At 38.8% G+C, this 15,953-nt stretch overlaps 1 protein-coding gene across 2 annotated transcripts in view; it reads left to right on the forward strand.

Annotated features, from left to right (window-relative positions):
* The window catches only part of IGF2BP2 (insulin like growth factor 2 mRNA binding protein 2), a 74,890-nt gene extending 62,348 nt beyond the window's left edge, over positions 1–12,542 (forward strand). The window contains exons 9-16 of one of the 2 annotated variants that reach the window (XM_015814147.1): positions 393–528; positions 728–856; positions 2,455–2,523; positions 6,641–6,757; positions 9,491–9,565; positions 10,197–10,328; positions 10,549–10,662; positions 11,377–12,542. In XM_015814147.1, the coding sequence (XP_015669633.1) occupies positions 393–528; positions 728–856; positions 2,455–2,523; positions 6,641–6,757; positions 9,491–9,565; positions 10,197–10,328; positions 10,549–10,662; positions 11,377–11,472 (868 nt within the window). In that variant the 3' untranslated portion in view covers positions 11,473–12,542. The remainder of the gene's footprint in view (positions 1–392; positions 529–727; positions 857–2,454; positions 2,524–6,640; positions 6,758–9,490; positions 9,566–10,196; positions 10,329–10,548; positions 10,663–11,376) is intronic. The other variant, XM_015814148.1, reaches the window with a different exon arrangement.
* The last annotated feature ends 3,411 nt before the right edge of the window (positions 12,543–15,953 follow it).

The raw sequence follows: 15,953 nt of genomic DNA on the forward strand, positions 1-15,953 counted from the left end.
AATAAGTAGCCTAGGAACCTGTCTTTTTTGCACATGGAATTTCTCAAAATCTTTAGTTCACCAGCAACTCTACCATTCAGGGCGATTCAAGCAGTCAGAAATTAAAGACCTCAAAGTCTCTAATTATAAACTCAAGCACTTCATAAAATTATTGGTGGCTTGTAGATTCCAACGTCAACTCTTCCATTCACTGTTGCCTTCTGCCTAAATATAAATAGGGTGTTTTCCTAATTTGTTAGGTTTCACCCACCCAGCAATATAATTTAACTGCTTGAATTTTCTTTAAAAAGACTCATTCTGACAATCTTGCCCTATTGACCACATTTTAGAGCTGGCTATAAATCTTTTTTTTAATTGAAAGGATATTCATCTGTTATTTTGTGGTTGTTCAGTTTGCAGGATTTAACCATTTATAACCCTGAAAGAACCATCACTGTGAAGGGTAATATTGAGGCCTGTACCAACGCTGAAGGAGAGATAATGAACAAACTGCGGGAAGCCTATGAGAATGACGTGGTAGCAATCAATGTAAGTTCCTGTCCTAGTGTATATGTGTTTTCTTTGTCAAAGCCAAATAATTACAAATCATATAAGAAGTCTAATGAAGACAGAAGTGAACCTCAGATACTCCAGAACTTGCTAAATAAAAGTCCTGTAGCCTAATCTTTCCCCCCCCCCTCCATCAGATTACATTGTTTATTCCATTTTTCCTTGTGTTTCTTTCTAGCAACAAGCCAATCTCATCCCTGGACTTAATCTCAATGCATTGGGCATCTTCTCAACAGGTTTATCCATGCTTCCCTCAGGAGCTGCAGCCCGTAGACCTGCTATTACTGCTCCCTACAACCCTTTTGCCGTAAGTAGACACACATGTCCATCTGTAGGTATAGCCCACAACATGGTTCCCAAATTGCTAGTAGGTATACAGACCTGTGGCTTGAAGATTGCCAAGTTCGCTGTCCCAGATGGACTTTTTTTTGCATGCATACATACATACATACATACATACATACATACATACATACATACATACATACATACATACATACATTTTAAAAACCCATTTTTTAATAAAGCAAGTTCAGTATCATCTTTGCTTCCGAAAATAGTTCTGGGCTTCAGAAGGGCCCCATAGGCAATCTTAGAAAATAAACATGTTACGTGGCTGTACCTCAGTGTTTATTTGGAAGGGTACCTATCTGCCAAGACTCCTTTTCTATAAGAGTCTCAAACGCTTAGGCTGGTTGCTGATATGCTGGCCTTCAGTTCTTTTTAGGAAGTAAGGGTTATAATAGTACTGGGCTTTCCTCCTTTCTTTGGCTGTGTATAAGAACATGTTTTAATCTGTAAGGGAAATGTCAGCTTTGTACTACATACTATCTTTACACAATTGTAATCTCCAATTGTAATTGGAGAGAAACAGCAAATTCAGTTGCAACAGACTAGAAGTAAGATTTTCACAGATGGTAGTAATAAAGTCCCATAGATTATTTTCAATCTAGTGAAGAGGACTTTCAAACAAGGATAAAACACCATATTTCTTTAGCACCTCTCTTTGAAAGCCAACTATCATGGGGGAATTTGCCTTTTGTGGCTGAGTGTCTTTTGAGTGTGCATTTTTTTTGTAGAGGAAAGGTTGCTGGATACTTTTTGATTTGCATGAGCTTAATTTTGAAAACAAAACATATAAAATCTTCTTTATAGACCTGTGACTACATTTGGGAAATGTATATTCTTATTTGGTTATCAGTATGTCATTCCACGCAAAGTAGTATGATTTTCATCATCCATTTCTGGTTCTCCTATGCTAAAAGTCACTGTTCCTTTTTTACACTGGCCTCCAGAATATACTGAGGGAATGATACAGTTGCTTCGTGGTGGGGCACTTGTTTTGTATATACATAGGATTCCAAGGGATCCCCAATGAAAAAGGGATCTTAGACAGATCTTGGAGAGCTACTGCTACCACTGATGGGCCAGTGGTTTGATTCAGCATAAGACTGATTCATATGTTATTTAATTTTAAAAGATTGTACAACGGTTCACAACTATGACAATAATAACCAAAATTACAGAGAACGCAAGTCAGTGAAACAATAAAGTAGTACAAACATGCAATTATAAAAATAAATCAATATATGAGACAATAGGAGCCATTTAATGGATCTTAAGCATATAAAATCAGAACTACATTATCTTTTGGTTGGTTTCAGGCATAAAATAGAAAGGAAATAGTTTCTGGAGATGTTGAGGAAGCTCAGCTTGTTACAGAGGCCAGTTTTGTAAGATACAAAAAGGCTTTTTTTGCAAGAACCTAGAGGAATAGGTTCTCAAGAGGTTTTGGGGGTTCAGTCCACTATCTCTCCCAAAAGCCCCTCACATACATTTTCCTGGTACTTACACCCTTGGCTTCTGGCCTGTCCCCACTGATTGTCACTTTTTTTCCTGCCGTAGAGCCAAGCAGCATACCTTTCGGGCCTTAATGGAGCCTCGCTGACTGGCACATATCCCCATCTGCACTCCGTAAGTGCGTTACCCTCTTCCGTCTGGATGCCACCCTTTCATGCACCTTGCTTTGTGTCATGCCCGCCTTTTGCTTTGCAGGCTTTTAGGCTGCCTTCAGATGATTCTGCATTGTAGCAGTTTTCTAAACATTGATTCACCCAGTGCTGTTTAGAGAAAGTAATTTAGCTGTGTGATAAAGCTACTAAGCAGATCCTCTCTGTCCTTGCATGTAGTATTTGCTTTACACATTTTGCTTACAGTTCTGGAAATACTTACACCAACTGCAGCACTTTGTGTCTTAATGGGCGGCTCGCCAGTCAAGACAGAGCATAGAAGCCCGGTGGTCTCATAATAATTGCTGGAAATAGTTTTCCTCAAGACAATTGCTAGCAAAGCACTATTTATCATGTCTCAGAATCAGTTTTGCTACTTTGATAATGTTTTAGCACGTGAACATATAAAGAGCTGCCTTGTACTGTCAGCTATTGGCCTTAATCCAGTGTTACCTACTTTAATTGGTAGTGGCTCTCCAAGGTTGCGGGAAAGTTCTATGAGACCCATAATGGCAGGGATTGAACCTGGGTTTTTCTGCATGTTATATTATGCACACTACTGCTTGTTTATGGCCCATACCATTATGTAGCAGCTTGGTGCCTTCACAGACAAAATCTTCACCAATGGCAGAGATCAAGAGCTAAATCTCTGAGCTTCAGAAAGCTTCACTTGATACAATTCTGTTATTGCCTAGAGTTCATGACCATAGTGCTACCTTGGTCCCTCTTGCTCTATAGTGGCAGTGGACAATGTGTTCTCCTTTAGATTTTTTTTGAAATTTTAATTCTCTGACAGTATTGGCTAAGAGTGATAGCGAAGGTCAGAAACAGTCGGGAGGGCTGTTTATTACTACTAGACAACCCATGACCCCTTTGGGCATCGTTTCAGAGATATTCCCTTATCAGATTCCTCAATGCCTTCAACAATGACAGAGCTTCCAAAGTACTGCCTTCACTGGCAAAGCTGAGATAGATTCAGAGATGTATCTGGGTTGAAAATAGCCCATGCTGAACTTTATAGCACAGTCAAATGTCAGCACAGGAAATATTTTATGACATTTTGTATTACACCATAAAGTGTTTCGTGATAATTTTTATGTCACACAATGTTTTATAAAATTTGCCAAATTTCAATTCCACAGGAGTCACGGCTCCCGGATTTTAGACACATTCTGTAAACTAGCTCATTTGAGGTATCTCGATTGAAAGGTTTTGATCTATGGCAGTGGTGGCGAACCTATGGCACGCATGCCAGAGGCGGCACTCGGAGCCCTCTCTGTGGGCGTATGTGCTGTTGCCCCAGCCTTGCCTCCCCACGCAACCCCCTCACCAGCAGCCCCCCTGGAGGAGAGTTGCCCCTGAGCGTGGCCCATGCGGAGCAGCACAGCCAAGGACATGGCAGCCAGGCAGTGTAGACAAGACTCTGCACTCATGCCCCATTGCACGCAGTTGATGCTGCGGGGCGCGGGCAGAGGGCATGGCCACCATGGTGCTGCTGGGCTGCCTGGGTGATCTGCAGCGGGCCCTGGAGGTGGTAAGTGGCCCTGTGGGCAGGCAGGGTGGGGGCGGGGCAGGGGGTGGAACGGGGCGGGGCCAGTTTTTGGGCACTCGGTCTCTAAAAGGTTCGCCATCACTGCCCTATGGTGTACCGTTTTGGCCAGTTAAAGATGATAAGAATCAGAGTTTAGTAATATATAAATCCTTGCTCAATTAATCCATTGGGAAATTGTCATTTCTTGAGAAATGACATTTAAAGATGGCAAATTTTCCCTTCCTGTCCTATTTTTATGCATTGCTGTATATTTCATTTTTAGTAATGATGATCCTTGGGAGGCATTCCAGCATGTTCAGATAAAACTGTATATACTTATCTGGGAGTGGGACCCTAAGACCACTGGTTTTATATTCTTTTCTTCATTTCATAAAGTTGTAGAGTTGTGAATTATCAGCCTTTCCACTCTGCTTGTATCTGTGTATGTTGGGATCTTTCGTTCATTTACAGTTCAGTTCTTCTGTCCTAATATAAACTAGAAAATGCTTTTAGTGATGCTTTATAGGCTGACATTTCCGGGTATGCATTTCTATTATAGAAAGAATTCAAATTCAAAGGATTTTCTCCAACCAAAGTTGAAAGTACATAGGAAAAGTAGAGGAGCCAAGCTTTCATATTGTCATCACTGCTGTTATCCTTTCAATAATAGCCTGGCATAGTACTTAGTATTCATGACTCTCAGTGACTAGAGAAAGTTATTGTGTTATTTACATTTGTATACCACCTAACTTCTAATGACGTTTGGCGGTTCAGAAAAAAATATTAAAATGATTAATATTAATTTATTAATTATTGAACTTGTATGTCCTATTCTGGCCAGTTTACAATAATAAGCAGAAATTACAAGAAAATCAGTAACAGAAGTAGTGAACTATACACAGTCCACAATTGAGATTGACAGCTCGGTTGCTAAATGACGTGATCACTAAGTGGATAATTGTGTGACTGCAACTGTGCTTATTATTTTACTCCAGTTTTTCTTTGCTTTATAGCAGTGCCCTCCCCCCAACCTTTTCGGCCTGCCCGGGGGGGGAAGGGATAGTTCTGTGCGAGTGGCAGATGCGCTTAGGTGGGTGCAACAGTTAGGCTTGCACAAATGGAGGTTCATGCGTAAGCATGAGCGCCCCCGCTGGCACAAATGGAACTTCACAAATGGAGCTTTGCGTGCGAGTGTCCACAACTCATACAAATGGAGCTGTGAGTGCATGCTTGCCAGGCCAGCCTAAAAGGCAAGGAAGTTTTCCAGAACCTGACCCATGAGGAAACTGGATAAAAGGGCAAATTTTATAAGTCTTTTTCCCCACTCCTCCAGCCTTTGGAATGCTTATCTCAGTGCTGGGATAATTAGCAAGAAGAGAATTAATCTTTGTATTTACATTCGTTGAAGAGGAAGGGATTGCAAGGCAGTAAGCAGACACACAATGAGAAATACACATTGAAAGTTATACACTATCATTGGCTGTTTCCTTAGCATGTTTGCAACTGTGATTGCTTAGCATGTTTGCGACTGTGAGCCAAAGACGGGAAAGTGACTAAACTCTTGTCAGTTACAGGCAGCAGTTGCCAGACAGCTAATTAAAATCACAAAGCTGAGCTTGTTAACTTGAAGTTAGCACCTTTTCGGTAAGTGCTGCACTACAGAGAAAAACAGCTCAGGAGGAGATAGCTTCTTTATGCAAACTCTCTGCTCTGCAAGGGGGCGGGAAGAAAAAAATGGCACAGGACAATGTGTACTGACTGACTGTAAAATGAATATGTGACAGAGAAGACACGCAAAAGTTTTCTCTTTGCAGGCATGGTTGCAAAGTCACTTTTTCGTTACCATTGTAATTTTGAATGGTCGCTGCCTGAGGCAATAGCTAACTGAGATCTACCTTTACTGCAAATTCCTGATCTTCCTTCTTGCTGATGTTTGACTTTGATCTTGTTCTTCTATAGAAGCTGATAAAGTATTTTTATGTGGTTCAAGATGATGAGGATGGTCAGTAATATATAATGTGAATTGGATCCCATTTAATCAAGTACTGTTCTGTAATATTTTATTACTAAGGATTGTAAAAGAGTTTAGCGCATATTTATACATGAAATGATTATTCTAATAGGTGTGTATTTGTATAGAAAACACTTATTCTCTTAAGTGTAGAACCTTGTATAGTAGCCATTAAAGAGTCATTAGGATATCTTGAGAGTCTATTTCTTATAACATCCTATGTGCTGTGGGATTACTGATTGCAGTAACAGAAATTTGAATGAGAGATAAAGGAATACAGGAACCATGTTATAATCTTTTTTTCTTTCCCTCATTTTTTAAATTTTCTTCAGGGTGAAGTAAGGCTGAAGCTCCACTAAGCATTTGCTTTTTTCCAGCAGTATTTGACATTAACAAGCTGGCTTTCCTTCCTCCTTTTCTCTGTTCCTGCATGCAAATCATTTCAAGTGTACAAGATAACCCAAGTTGGGAGGCAAAAAAATCATCGTCAACTCCCTGTCTTCTCCCAAAGTACATTATGTCTCATTTTGTTATCCACAGTTGCCAGAGCAGGAAGTGGTGAATTTGTTCATCCCAACCCAGGCAGTGGGTGCCATTATTGGAAAAAAGGGCCAACACATTAAGCAGCTGGCAAGATTTGCAGGTGCTTCAATCAAGGTAAGATATGCGATTGGTACCATCACCCTCTTTTCTCTATGGCTATGTTTTGGTTTTTTCCATCACATAAACCAAAGTCCTATACTGAACTTTGGTCAGAAAGTGAGGGGGCTGGATTGGGGTTCAAATCCACCGTCAACTAAGACGGCTCTTGGGCAATCTTTCTCTGTCAGCCTAACCTTCATTACAGGGTTGTTTTTGTGAGAATAAAATGAAGGAAGATCCCATGTAAGCTGTCTTCAGCTCTGCAGAAAAGGCAGGATATAAACTAAAAAAAGTAAAGAAAAATAATTAACCATGTCTAAGGAATTTATTGACCTTCAAATATTGAAAAACAAGCAGCTCCAGCATGCATGACCAAGTAGTAAAGGGATACTGGGAGTTGCAAAAAGCCAGTTCATTCTAAGAGCTGGGCAATCTTTGGGGAAGAAGGACTACCTGAGATGCTGGGGCTACATGTATGTACCTGCAAAAACATTTATGTAAGAATTTAAGATACAAGTGCTTAGTTACATGAAAATATATTACATTGAAAACTTATCTGGTCCAGGATTCACTGTCATGACATTTTGAGCACTATTCACAAAAACTTTTTCCTGCAAACATTTGTTCCTCGCTGTAACAAACAAGAAATATTTCTTTCAGCAGTGCAACTTTCTTTAAGTAGAGCAGTATTACTCCGAGACCTTTAAAAAAACACATTTGCTGTTTTTCCCACTCTACTGCCTTCCTGCAGCTTTTGTGACAAGCTGGTAATGTAACAGTGAATTATATGTATCTTTTCAAGAATTTCATATTTAACTATTTCTCCACTGTATGTATGTGTATCTATTTCTACAAACACTATGCCTACTTAGATTTAAATAAGGATGTTAATTACACTTGGCTGCCAACCTGATGGAAGTGGTGGGAAGTTCTTCAACCTTCTCCCAGGTCTGTTGTCTAAAAAAGATTAAGTCACTTTCTGCATCTCTCTGCCTCTTTGTGTCTTTGGGCATTCTCCTAACTGATTGGTTGCCATTTTCTTTCTTTCCAAAACACAAACATATACATACACACATATCTGTCTGCTAAATTGTAAGCAAGATTGCTAAGAAAGCAGGGAAGACTTACTTCACATATAGCTCACATTCTTCCTTCTTTGCATACCTTTTAATGCACACCTACTTAGGATGGTGGGCTATTGTATTTTCTCACCCGTCAACTATCTTAACACAGCAGTACTTTCCAAAAACCTTTCATGGGCTTCCATATACAGTATTATTCTGAGAAGGTTTCTCCCTCCCCCCCAAAAAATACTACTACTACTACTACTACTACTACTACTACTACTACTACTACTACTACTACTACTACTACTACTACTACTACTGTCAGGCAGAACTGACTGACTGGTAGACTGAACAAATGTTAGCTAATATTGAAATGTAATCCACAGGTTAGCTATCCATTTTATACCCTATTAACACCAAAATATAAAACCCTTCTTTTTATTTGTTTTATGAATTGCAATTGCTTCCTACCTATCCTCTGTGTAATGTAAGTTACTGACCACTGCAAACAACAATGTACCAGTGAAAAAGAATTCTCTGGAGAAATAACTGCAGATCTTAGCTATGGACATCTCTTTAGAAGGCAATCGTTTTCTCCCAACCTTCAAATACTGTAGACTGATATAGAAAAGACATCTGGATGAGTATACAGGAAACTAGTGTATTTAAGAAGTGATTCATTATGAGACTAAAGTTACTTCTGGGACTGTCTGATGAGTGGGCTTGACTTGTCCTACATTACATGAGCAAAACAGGTTTGGGTAAAGTTTCACCAATCAAAGTAATTTCTGAATGAATCCCCTAAATTAGACTCATGATATCTTTGGATTGCAGCCTATGATACACCAAAACTACTGCTGAACGTATTTGAATATATTCTGTATAGAACTACTAAATTGCTAATTTAACAAGTAATTATATTTTTAATATGGTTTTCACTCTGAAGTTCATTCCTGTGGTAGAAATTGAGAAATGAGACATTTTCCTTAAGAAAAAAAATGGAGACTTTGCTGAATTCCAACAGGATGTTTTGATGTGAAATCTTTTGCCTTCTGCAAAATGGTCTCTCCCATTTCTTTGTTCTCTTAGGCTGATCTTGTTCAACTAGTATTCAGATGTAATTATTACATACTATAATAATTATTCTATATTATTACAGGATTATGATTTCCACCATCCCCTGGGGTAATGCCTAGGATCTTCGTTGCTGTCCAAAATATATAAATGTTGGAAAAAGCTATCTTAGGTTATTATCACCAGTGAAGGAAAAGTAGAACCTTTTCCCCCTTATTTTGAGCAAGAGGTTCTATCTTTGAAAGAAGGATTCCAGAAATTGTTGTTGGTCACTCTAAGAAACAGAATAGAATCCGTATTTTTAAAAAAGAACAGTTTTTCAGTTGCTCCCATTTATAGTTGAAATTGCTATTCAAAATCAAAACACAGCAAAAATTGCATTAAAAAAAAACCTAGATGCAATAAAGAATTCAGAGATGAATGCAAGAACCAATCTAGATTTTCAGTAATAGTCTGTTGTATGTATTCAGTGTAATGGAATCCACAGCAGTGTCCTTTGAACTTCAGAGTTGCTTCATTAGGTTTTGTATTACATTTATAAGCATTGATTGAAAGCTGAGGGAAAAATAAATTTATTATACACTGTTGTGTTCTCTGTAACTTGCAGATTGCACCAGCTGAGAGTCCAGATGCCACTGAGAGGATGGTTATCATTACAGGGGCCCCAGAAGCACAATTCAAGGTCAGTATTAATAAGCCTATATCATGAAAAGCAAGACAGTTGCCTGCAAATGATGGGGGGCAGCAGTTGTTCAAGAGGACTGATACACACTGACAGACCAAGCAACCTACCATTTTTACTGCTGCTTACCCCAATGTTTCAGGGATATGAATGCAGGCAATCCTCACAGCCATAGCTCACCATAAAAATAGTATCCAGAGCATACTCACAAGCTTGCAGAGTATCGAATTAATGCCTCCACGCTTTCTTTATTCTTGTTCATATGGTTTCTTCATTTTCAGAGAATGCTTACACAGGTAGTCCTCAATTGAGTCCCCAATTTCTGTTGCCAAGCGAGACGGTTGTTAAGTGAGTTTTCCTTTGTCACTGTAGCTGAATTTGGTATTGCACATAGGCTGAACGAATCCTCAACACAGCACCCCATACTGATGTCATACTGGATATGTTAAGTAATTTCAAACTCTTTATCAACCACCATTCAAAAACTCAATTCTTTTCCCATGAAACACCAAAATGGATTCTTTGTATCATGAATATATATTATAAATTAAATTACATCTTTTTTCTCAACGCTTTCTTTCGCTGGTTGATGAATAATAGAGAGACTCCATTGACCTAATTTCTACCTTAGGCCCAAGGACGGATATTTGGAAAACTGAAAGAAGAAAACTTTTTCAATCCAAAAGAAGAAGTGAAGCTTGAAGCTCACATCAAGGTGCCTTCTTCTGCAGCAGGTCGGGTGATAGGAAAAGGTGGCAAAACGGTAAGTGGGACAACACCTTACGCTAAAGGGAAGTATTCGTCATAATTTACAGAATGATTAGTGAAATAAAATACAATACATGGTCTAATTGTGAAATAAGGAAAGTGGTTTTAAGCAAAAAATTGTTCTTTGTCATCAGAAGCAAATGGGAGCATCTTCACTTTATGTTAGTTTGACAATAAACCACCTTAGAACTTCTTCTGTATATTTGCTGTTATAGGTGAATGAACTACAGAATTTAACTAGTGCAGAAGTAATTGTACCACGTGACCAAACTCCTGATGAAAACGAGGAAGTTGTTGTCAAAATAATTGGTCACTTCTTTGCCAGTCAGGTACAGTAGTACTATAACATTATTTGTTTAGTAAGTAGCTAATCAACCTTCAAACTGCTATTTGGATGATATGGGAATGCATGCTCCCAGGTTTAGGTGTATGCCGTCAGAATGGTGGAAACAGTCGTGCCCATCTTCATCAGTATCCTCTACCCCACTCCTGAAAATGCCACACACAGAGACTTCTGCTAACTGCAATTGGCTATTTCCTTTGGGAGCAAAGAGCCCCCTCAAAAAAACCCCTAAATCTCATTTGCAGCAACACCATTCGCTATACCTCTCCATCCATTCCTATTATTGCAAACCAACTTTGCTTACAGCATAGTCACACAATTCTTCTTACATTGCTTTTCGTTCTATATTTGTCCCCCCAAAGCATATACATACATATTTTCTCCTTTTTTAAAAGAAATCCCAAAATACTTTGCAAATACTTATGGGTGGTTTAGGTTGGTGTTTAGGGAAATAGCTTGAAAATAAACTCTTCAGTAAGTATCTGTGATTTTCTGCTAAACTGATGTTTAAATTCTACACTAAAAATGTCACAGTATCAATGTTTTCCTAACACAATGCATAGTCCATTCATTGTTTATGGCTTTCTCCATACTGAAGAGGAGGATTAATATACACATCCTAATCAATTAGATAGAGACAGCTTTCCTATTTTCTCCTTTTTGAAACCCAACAAGTACTCTGTCTTTCTCCCTATTATAGACTGCTCAGCGCAAGATCAGGGAAATTGTCCAGCAAGTGAAACAGCAGGAACAGAAACATCCACAAGGCACCCCGGCCTCACAGCGCAGCAAATGAGGCTGCAGGATGCTGGCCAGCAACAACTGATGAATGTAGCCCTTCCAACACCTGACAGAATAACCGGACCAGGGAGCAAACCAAAGACTATCTGACGGCATCCATGTCTGCCCGAGAGGCTGGGGCTCTACAGAGGACATCCAGTACCCAGGGAGTGGGAAGGGATGGGCTTCAGCCAGCAGGAACTGCCTCTCTCACCCCATAGTCTCCATGGAGTCTCTCTAACAGTACAACGCTATCCCTTTAGTTGGACTAACATAGGCAGAAATTTTGCAAACTTTTTCTGTACATGTATGTACATACTAGGAAAGCATTTTTTTTTTTACACAGTGCATGAGCTGCTGCACCAGATAGCATTAATATATTTTAGAATTAATCTAGCTAACTAAACTAACTCCAGTCTTTAATTTTTTAACAATTACATTTCTTTTTTTTCTTTTTCTTTTTTTTTTTTTTTAGAAAAAGCCAGCTTTTCTAGACTAAAATTAAAAGGCTAGTCCATTATGGGTTTCTAACAGAAAGTAGGATGGGGACGTAGGATAGCCAGAACAAAATTGAAATGAGACTGAAAAGTGAACAATACTTTGAAGGACTTCAGGATGATTAATGGTAGCAGCACATCATCATAGATTGCCTGTAAGTGCCAACGGAAGGGATACCGTCTTGTTAGCAGAGGAATCTCTATGCATTTCTTTCTCCAGCTCGTGTGACCTTCTCTTTTGCTTCACAGATCTCAAACTGGTTTTTGCATACAGTCTCTCATTTTGTACCAGGGTGCAATCCTCCAAATACATGCGCACATGTGTGTATGTGTGTGTGTATATACACACACACACACCGAATGTGTGTATGTGTTTTATATATATATATATATACACAGACACAAAATGCCAAGCTTTATATCAGTTTCCTGAAAGGGTGGGGGAGGGGAAATTTTTTCCCCCCTGCTTACAGGAAAAGAGCACACTTGGTACTTTTGCATGCAGAATGCTGCCACCAATACTTTGGGAAATGGATTTTTAAAATGGGATTAACAAGAGGGTGTTGGTTCAGGGCATGAAAATTGTAACTTTTTTCAAAAAAAAAAAAAAAAAAAAGAAACAAACTACCTCAGGTGTTTTCATACCTCAGCACCTTGCTCTTGTGTGTCCCTTTTTGAGATTTTGTATGCCTTGTAAAACTGAGAGTTGGAGCATTTTTTTATTTTTTTAATAAAACTGAGTTGGAAATAAATTTAGACAAAAGACAGCTGCCAGGTGGAAGAAAACATCATTCTGTATGATGATTATTCTGTATTATTCTTCTGCTAGATGTGAGTCAATAACCTTCAAACATAGTAATAATAAAAATAGAAGTGCAAGAGACACTGGAGCAGAACTCCTGAGTTTGACAGGTTAAACACACTATTAGAGAGTTTGTTTGTGCTAACGGATGGATGTTATACTGGTTCTGTGAACATATCATTGTACCATCAGACTGAAACACCAGTTTTCTCTACTTCAAACAGTGTTCTGTGGAAAAGCAAACAAAAAAACCAAAATACATCCAGCTAACAAGACCTGACCTCTGTAGTTTTATTTAACTATAAAGTTGGAAAATGCATGGGGTGCAAGCCTTCCTCTCTCTAATCTATGTTTTCCCTTGCTTTTAATCAGAGGATCTTTTGCGGTCTTGTGAGGTCAGTGGGTGGAACAGAAACAAAGATGTGTTTTGTACAAGTACCTGGTTCACATTCATTTAAATTACAGTGGAAACATCAAATCAGATAGAAATGCTGTTTCAGCCATAGAGCCAGCATACTCAGTGCAACAATCCAGTTTAAAGCATCCTTCCCAGATTATGTCCAGCCATTGTTTGAAGGCGTACATTGAAGGGAGGATCTTTTTAACTACGATGCCACTCCAAAAACACATTTTTCATCTGAATTTTCAGGGGACATTTTAACAAAGCCTTTTACAAATAAAATGAAAGACATAGAATTAAACCAAGATGATCTGATAACTTAAAATATTTTGGGTATCTGGCTATTTATTGTGACAGGAAAAAAATATTTTCTAAGATAAAGTTTACAGAGAGCTAATATCTTACAGCAGAAGTTTTCAACAGTTGGTCAGGACACTTGGAGATCATAGACAATTTAGGTCATAGTTGCTTTTAAAATCTGATCAGGTTTGTGAAAACAAAGTCAGCATTGTCAAAAATTGCCTCGGTCTTTGTGAAGCCACAAGCAGGCAACTGCAGTACCACAAAGTTGGAGAACTCCTTGAGAGATATATATAGAATAAAATATAATTGAAAGCAAGAAATGAAGTTTTTCTGCCCAACTGTAATCACAGTGAAATAATCTATTTTATTCATGGGCGATCACATTTGTTCGTTTATCATTTTAGTGGGTTATGGGTTAGGAAGTTTTTGAGAGTTTTGAAAGTTTGAGAGCCACTGTTATACAGAACTAACTGGGCATTTTGTAAGATACTTGTTTTCCTTTGTAGAACTAAACTTGGTCCTGTTGGGAGTTTCTTATAAAGCAGAGCCAAAGATTAATAATTCTCCATTGGTTTATCCCCAAATCATCTTCTGGCTCCAAGAAAGACTTCTTATAAAGCAGAGCCAAAGATTAATAATTCTCCATTGGTTTATCCCCAAATCATCATCTTCTGGCTCCAAGAAAGACTTCACACTTTACAGAGGACATATTCTCTCAATAGAGTCTCCAACTCATTGCCTCCTGCTGCTGAGGCAAGCTGAAGGCCTATCATTCTGTCCTGTAGAGCCACTTGAGACAACAACCTGCAGGGCTCCAATTGGATTGCTGCAGGATTGTACACCCCATCCGGCCACAGGTCTCTCTAGCTTTTTATGCTCTCATTGAAAATACTGTTAGAAACCCAAGGTCTTAGAAATAATGATCTCATGGAAGGCCTGCAATACTCCAAATTCTATTCTGGCTCTTTCCCCCCTTTAATTGTCCTGAATTTAATTCAATTTTCTTCCTTGAAACTGCCTAGTTTAGAGCACAAAGATAGGAGATTCAAGCCCGTACTCAAAGCTAGAAACACCCATTTACCCAAGAATTTGCAGAATTCTGATTTCTAATATGCAAAGACTTTGGGCTGCATGGGTCTAACTTCTGCTTCCTCATTCCCAACAAAACTAGCCACCTCACCTAAGCTGCATCTTTGCTGGCTGACCAGTGATGACTCAAAGTAAAAGAGGCCAAAAGATGATCATGGATGTGGATGGGCAACAGTAGGCCAATTCCTGTCTCAAGGTGACAAGTCTTCCCTCTGCCACAAATATTCACAAGTCAATGGAAATACTTCTACGTAGAGAATGCAAGAAGGAGGGAAGAAGAGGCCTGTTGTCCTGTCCAGCCGAATGGATATACTTTGCCTTCCCTACTGTCCCACAAGCATATAGAATATGCAGCGAAGGATAGAAGAATAAGGAAGGTGCAGGGTCTGCACTGTATCAACAGACAGCGGAGAATGAAAAGAATTGTCCCTGATCTTCTGCAGCTGTAGGGGTTAACTACTATCTGCATTGGGGCAGGTAGTCTGGCCTTGATCCTGAGACATGGTAAAAGAGGTTAACAATGGCAATGAGTTTGACATCAGTATACTTTTCCCCCATTGAATAGTCTGAATAAGCCTTTTCACACTAAATGACAGTATCTGCTATTAAATTTCTCCTTGTTTTGGAGCACAGCTTTTAAACTATGCTTACTAGAAATGCAGTCAAATTATTCTCAAACACCTAGATTGAATGTAAAATTGATAGTTGAACTATACTGGAAGAGCTGGCACAATTCAGCACTGATCAGCAAGTGCTAATCACTCCAGTAGAACTTATTTCTAGATAAGAAAGAGGTTTTTTTAATGTAACTTTGAATATATCTTTACCAAGAGCCCACAAACCATCACAGTTTCCATTCCTGATGTATTCTACAGTAAAAGACTTAATTCTGCCCAGGACACAGCTTTACTTTGTAATAAAATTACTTCCTGTAAACCTATCTGCATTGTCATCTCTGTTTAACAGAAGTCAGGGCTTCAATGTTAACTCCAAATGCTAATTGTCCACTACTGTATAATAAGGCAATTAAGTGAAATAGTATGCATAGAATAATAGAAAACTGGGCAACTGTGATATTACTTTGCAAAACAATGGATAGCAGCAATATTTATGGTTATATTATTTTACTAAAAGGTTGCTGTGATTAGGCTCTGAAAACAGTAAATAACGGGGGCTCGTAAGTATTTGTTTTAGCTAAATTCCATGATAAGCTGTTGGAAGAAAGCTTCCTTTATGCGGCATGAGAATGCTTGTTTTTCTATGCCTCAGCCTAACATTGTGCACAATCTTAACATTTAGCCTAAAAAACTTGACAGTAATGAAAGAATCAAGATTGTCATTTTCTGAAACAGAAAATCATTGATCTTGCTATGCCTCACCCTTGTTACATTGCAGCATATAATAAC

The sequence above is a fragment of the Protobothrops mucrosquamatus genome, unplaced genomic scaffold (genome assembly GCF_001527695.2).
Source record: "Protobothrops mucrosquamatus isolate PMUCROS unplaced genomic scaffold, P.Mucros_1.0 scaffold225, whole genome shotgun sequence".
Taxonomy (NCBI): domain Eukaryota; kingdom Metazoa; phylum Chordata; class Lepidosauria; order Squamata; family Viperidae; genus Protobothrops; species Protobothrops mucrosquamatus.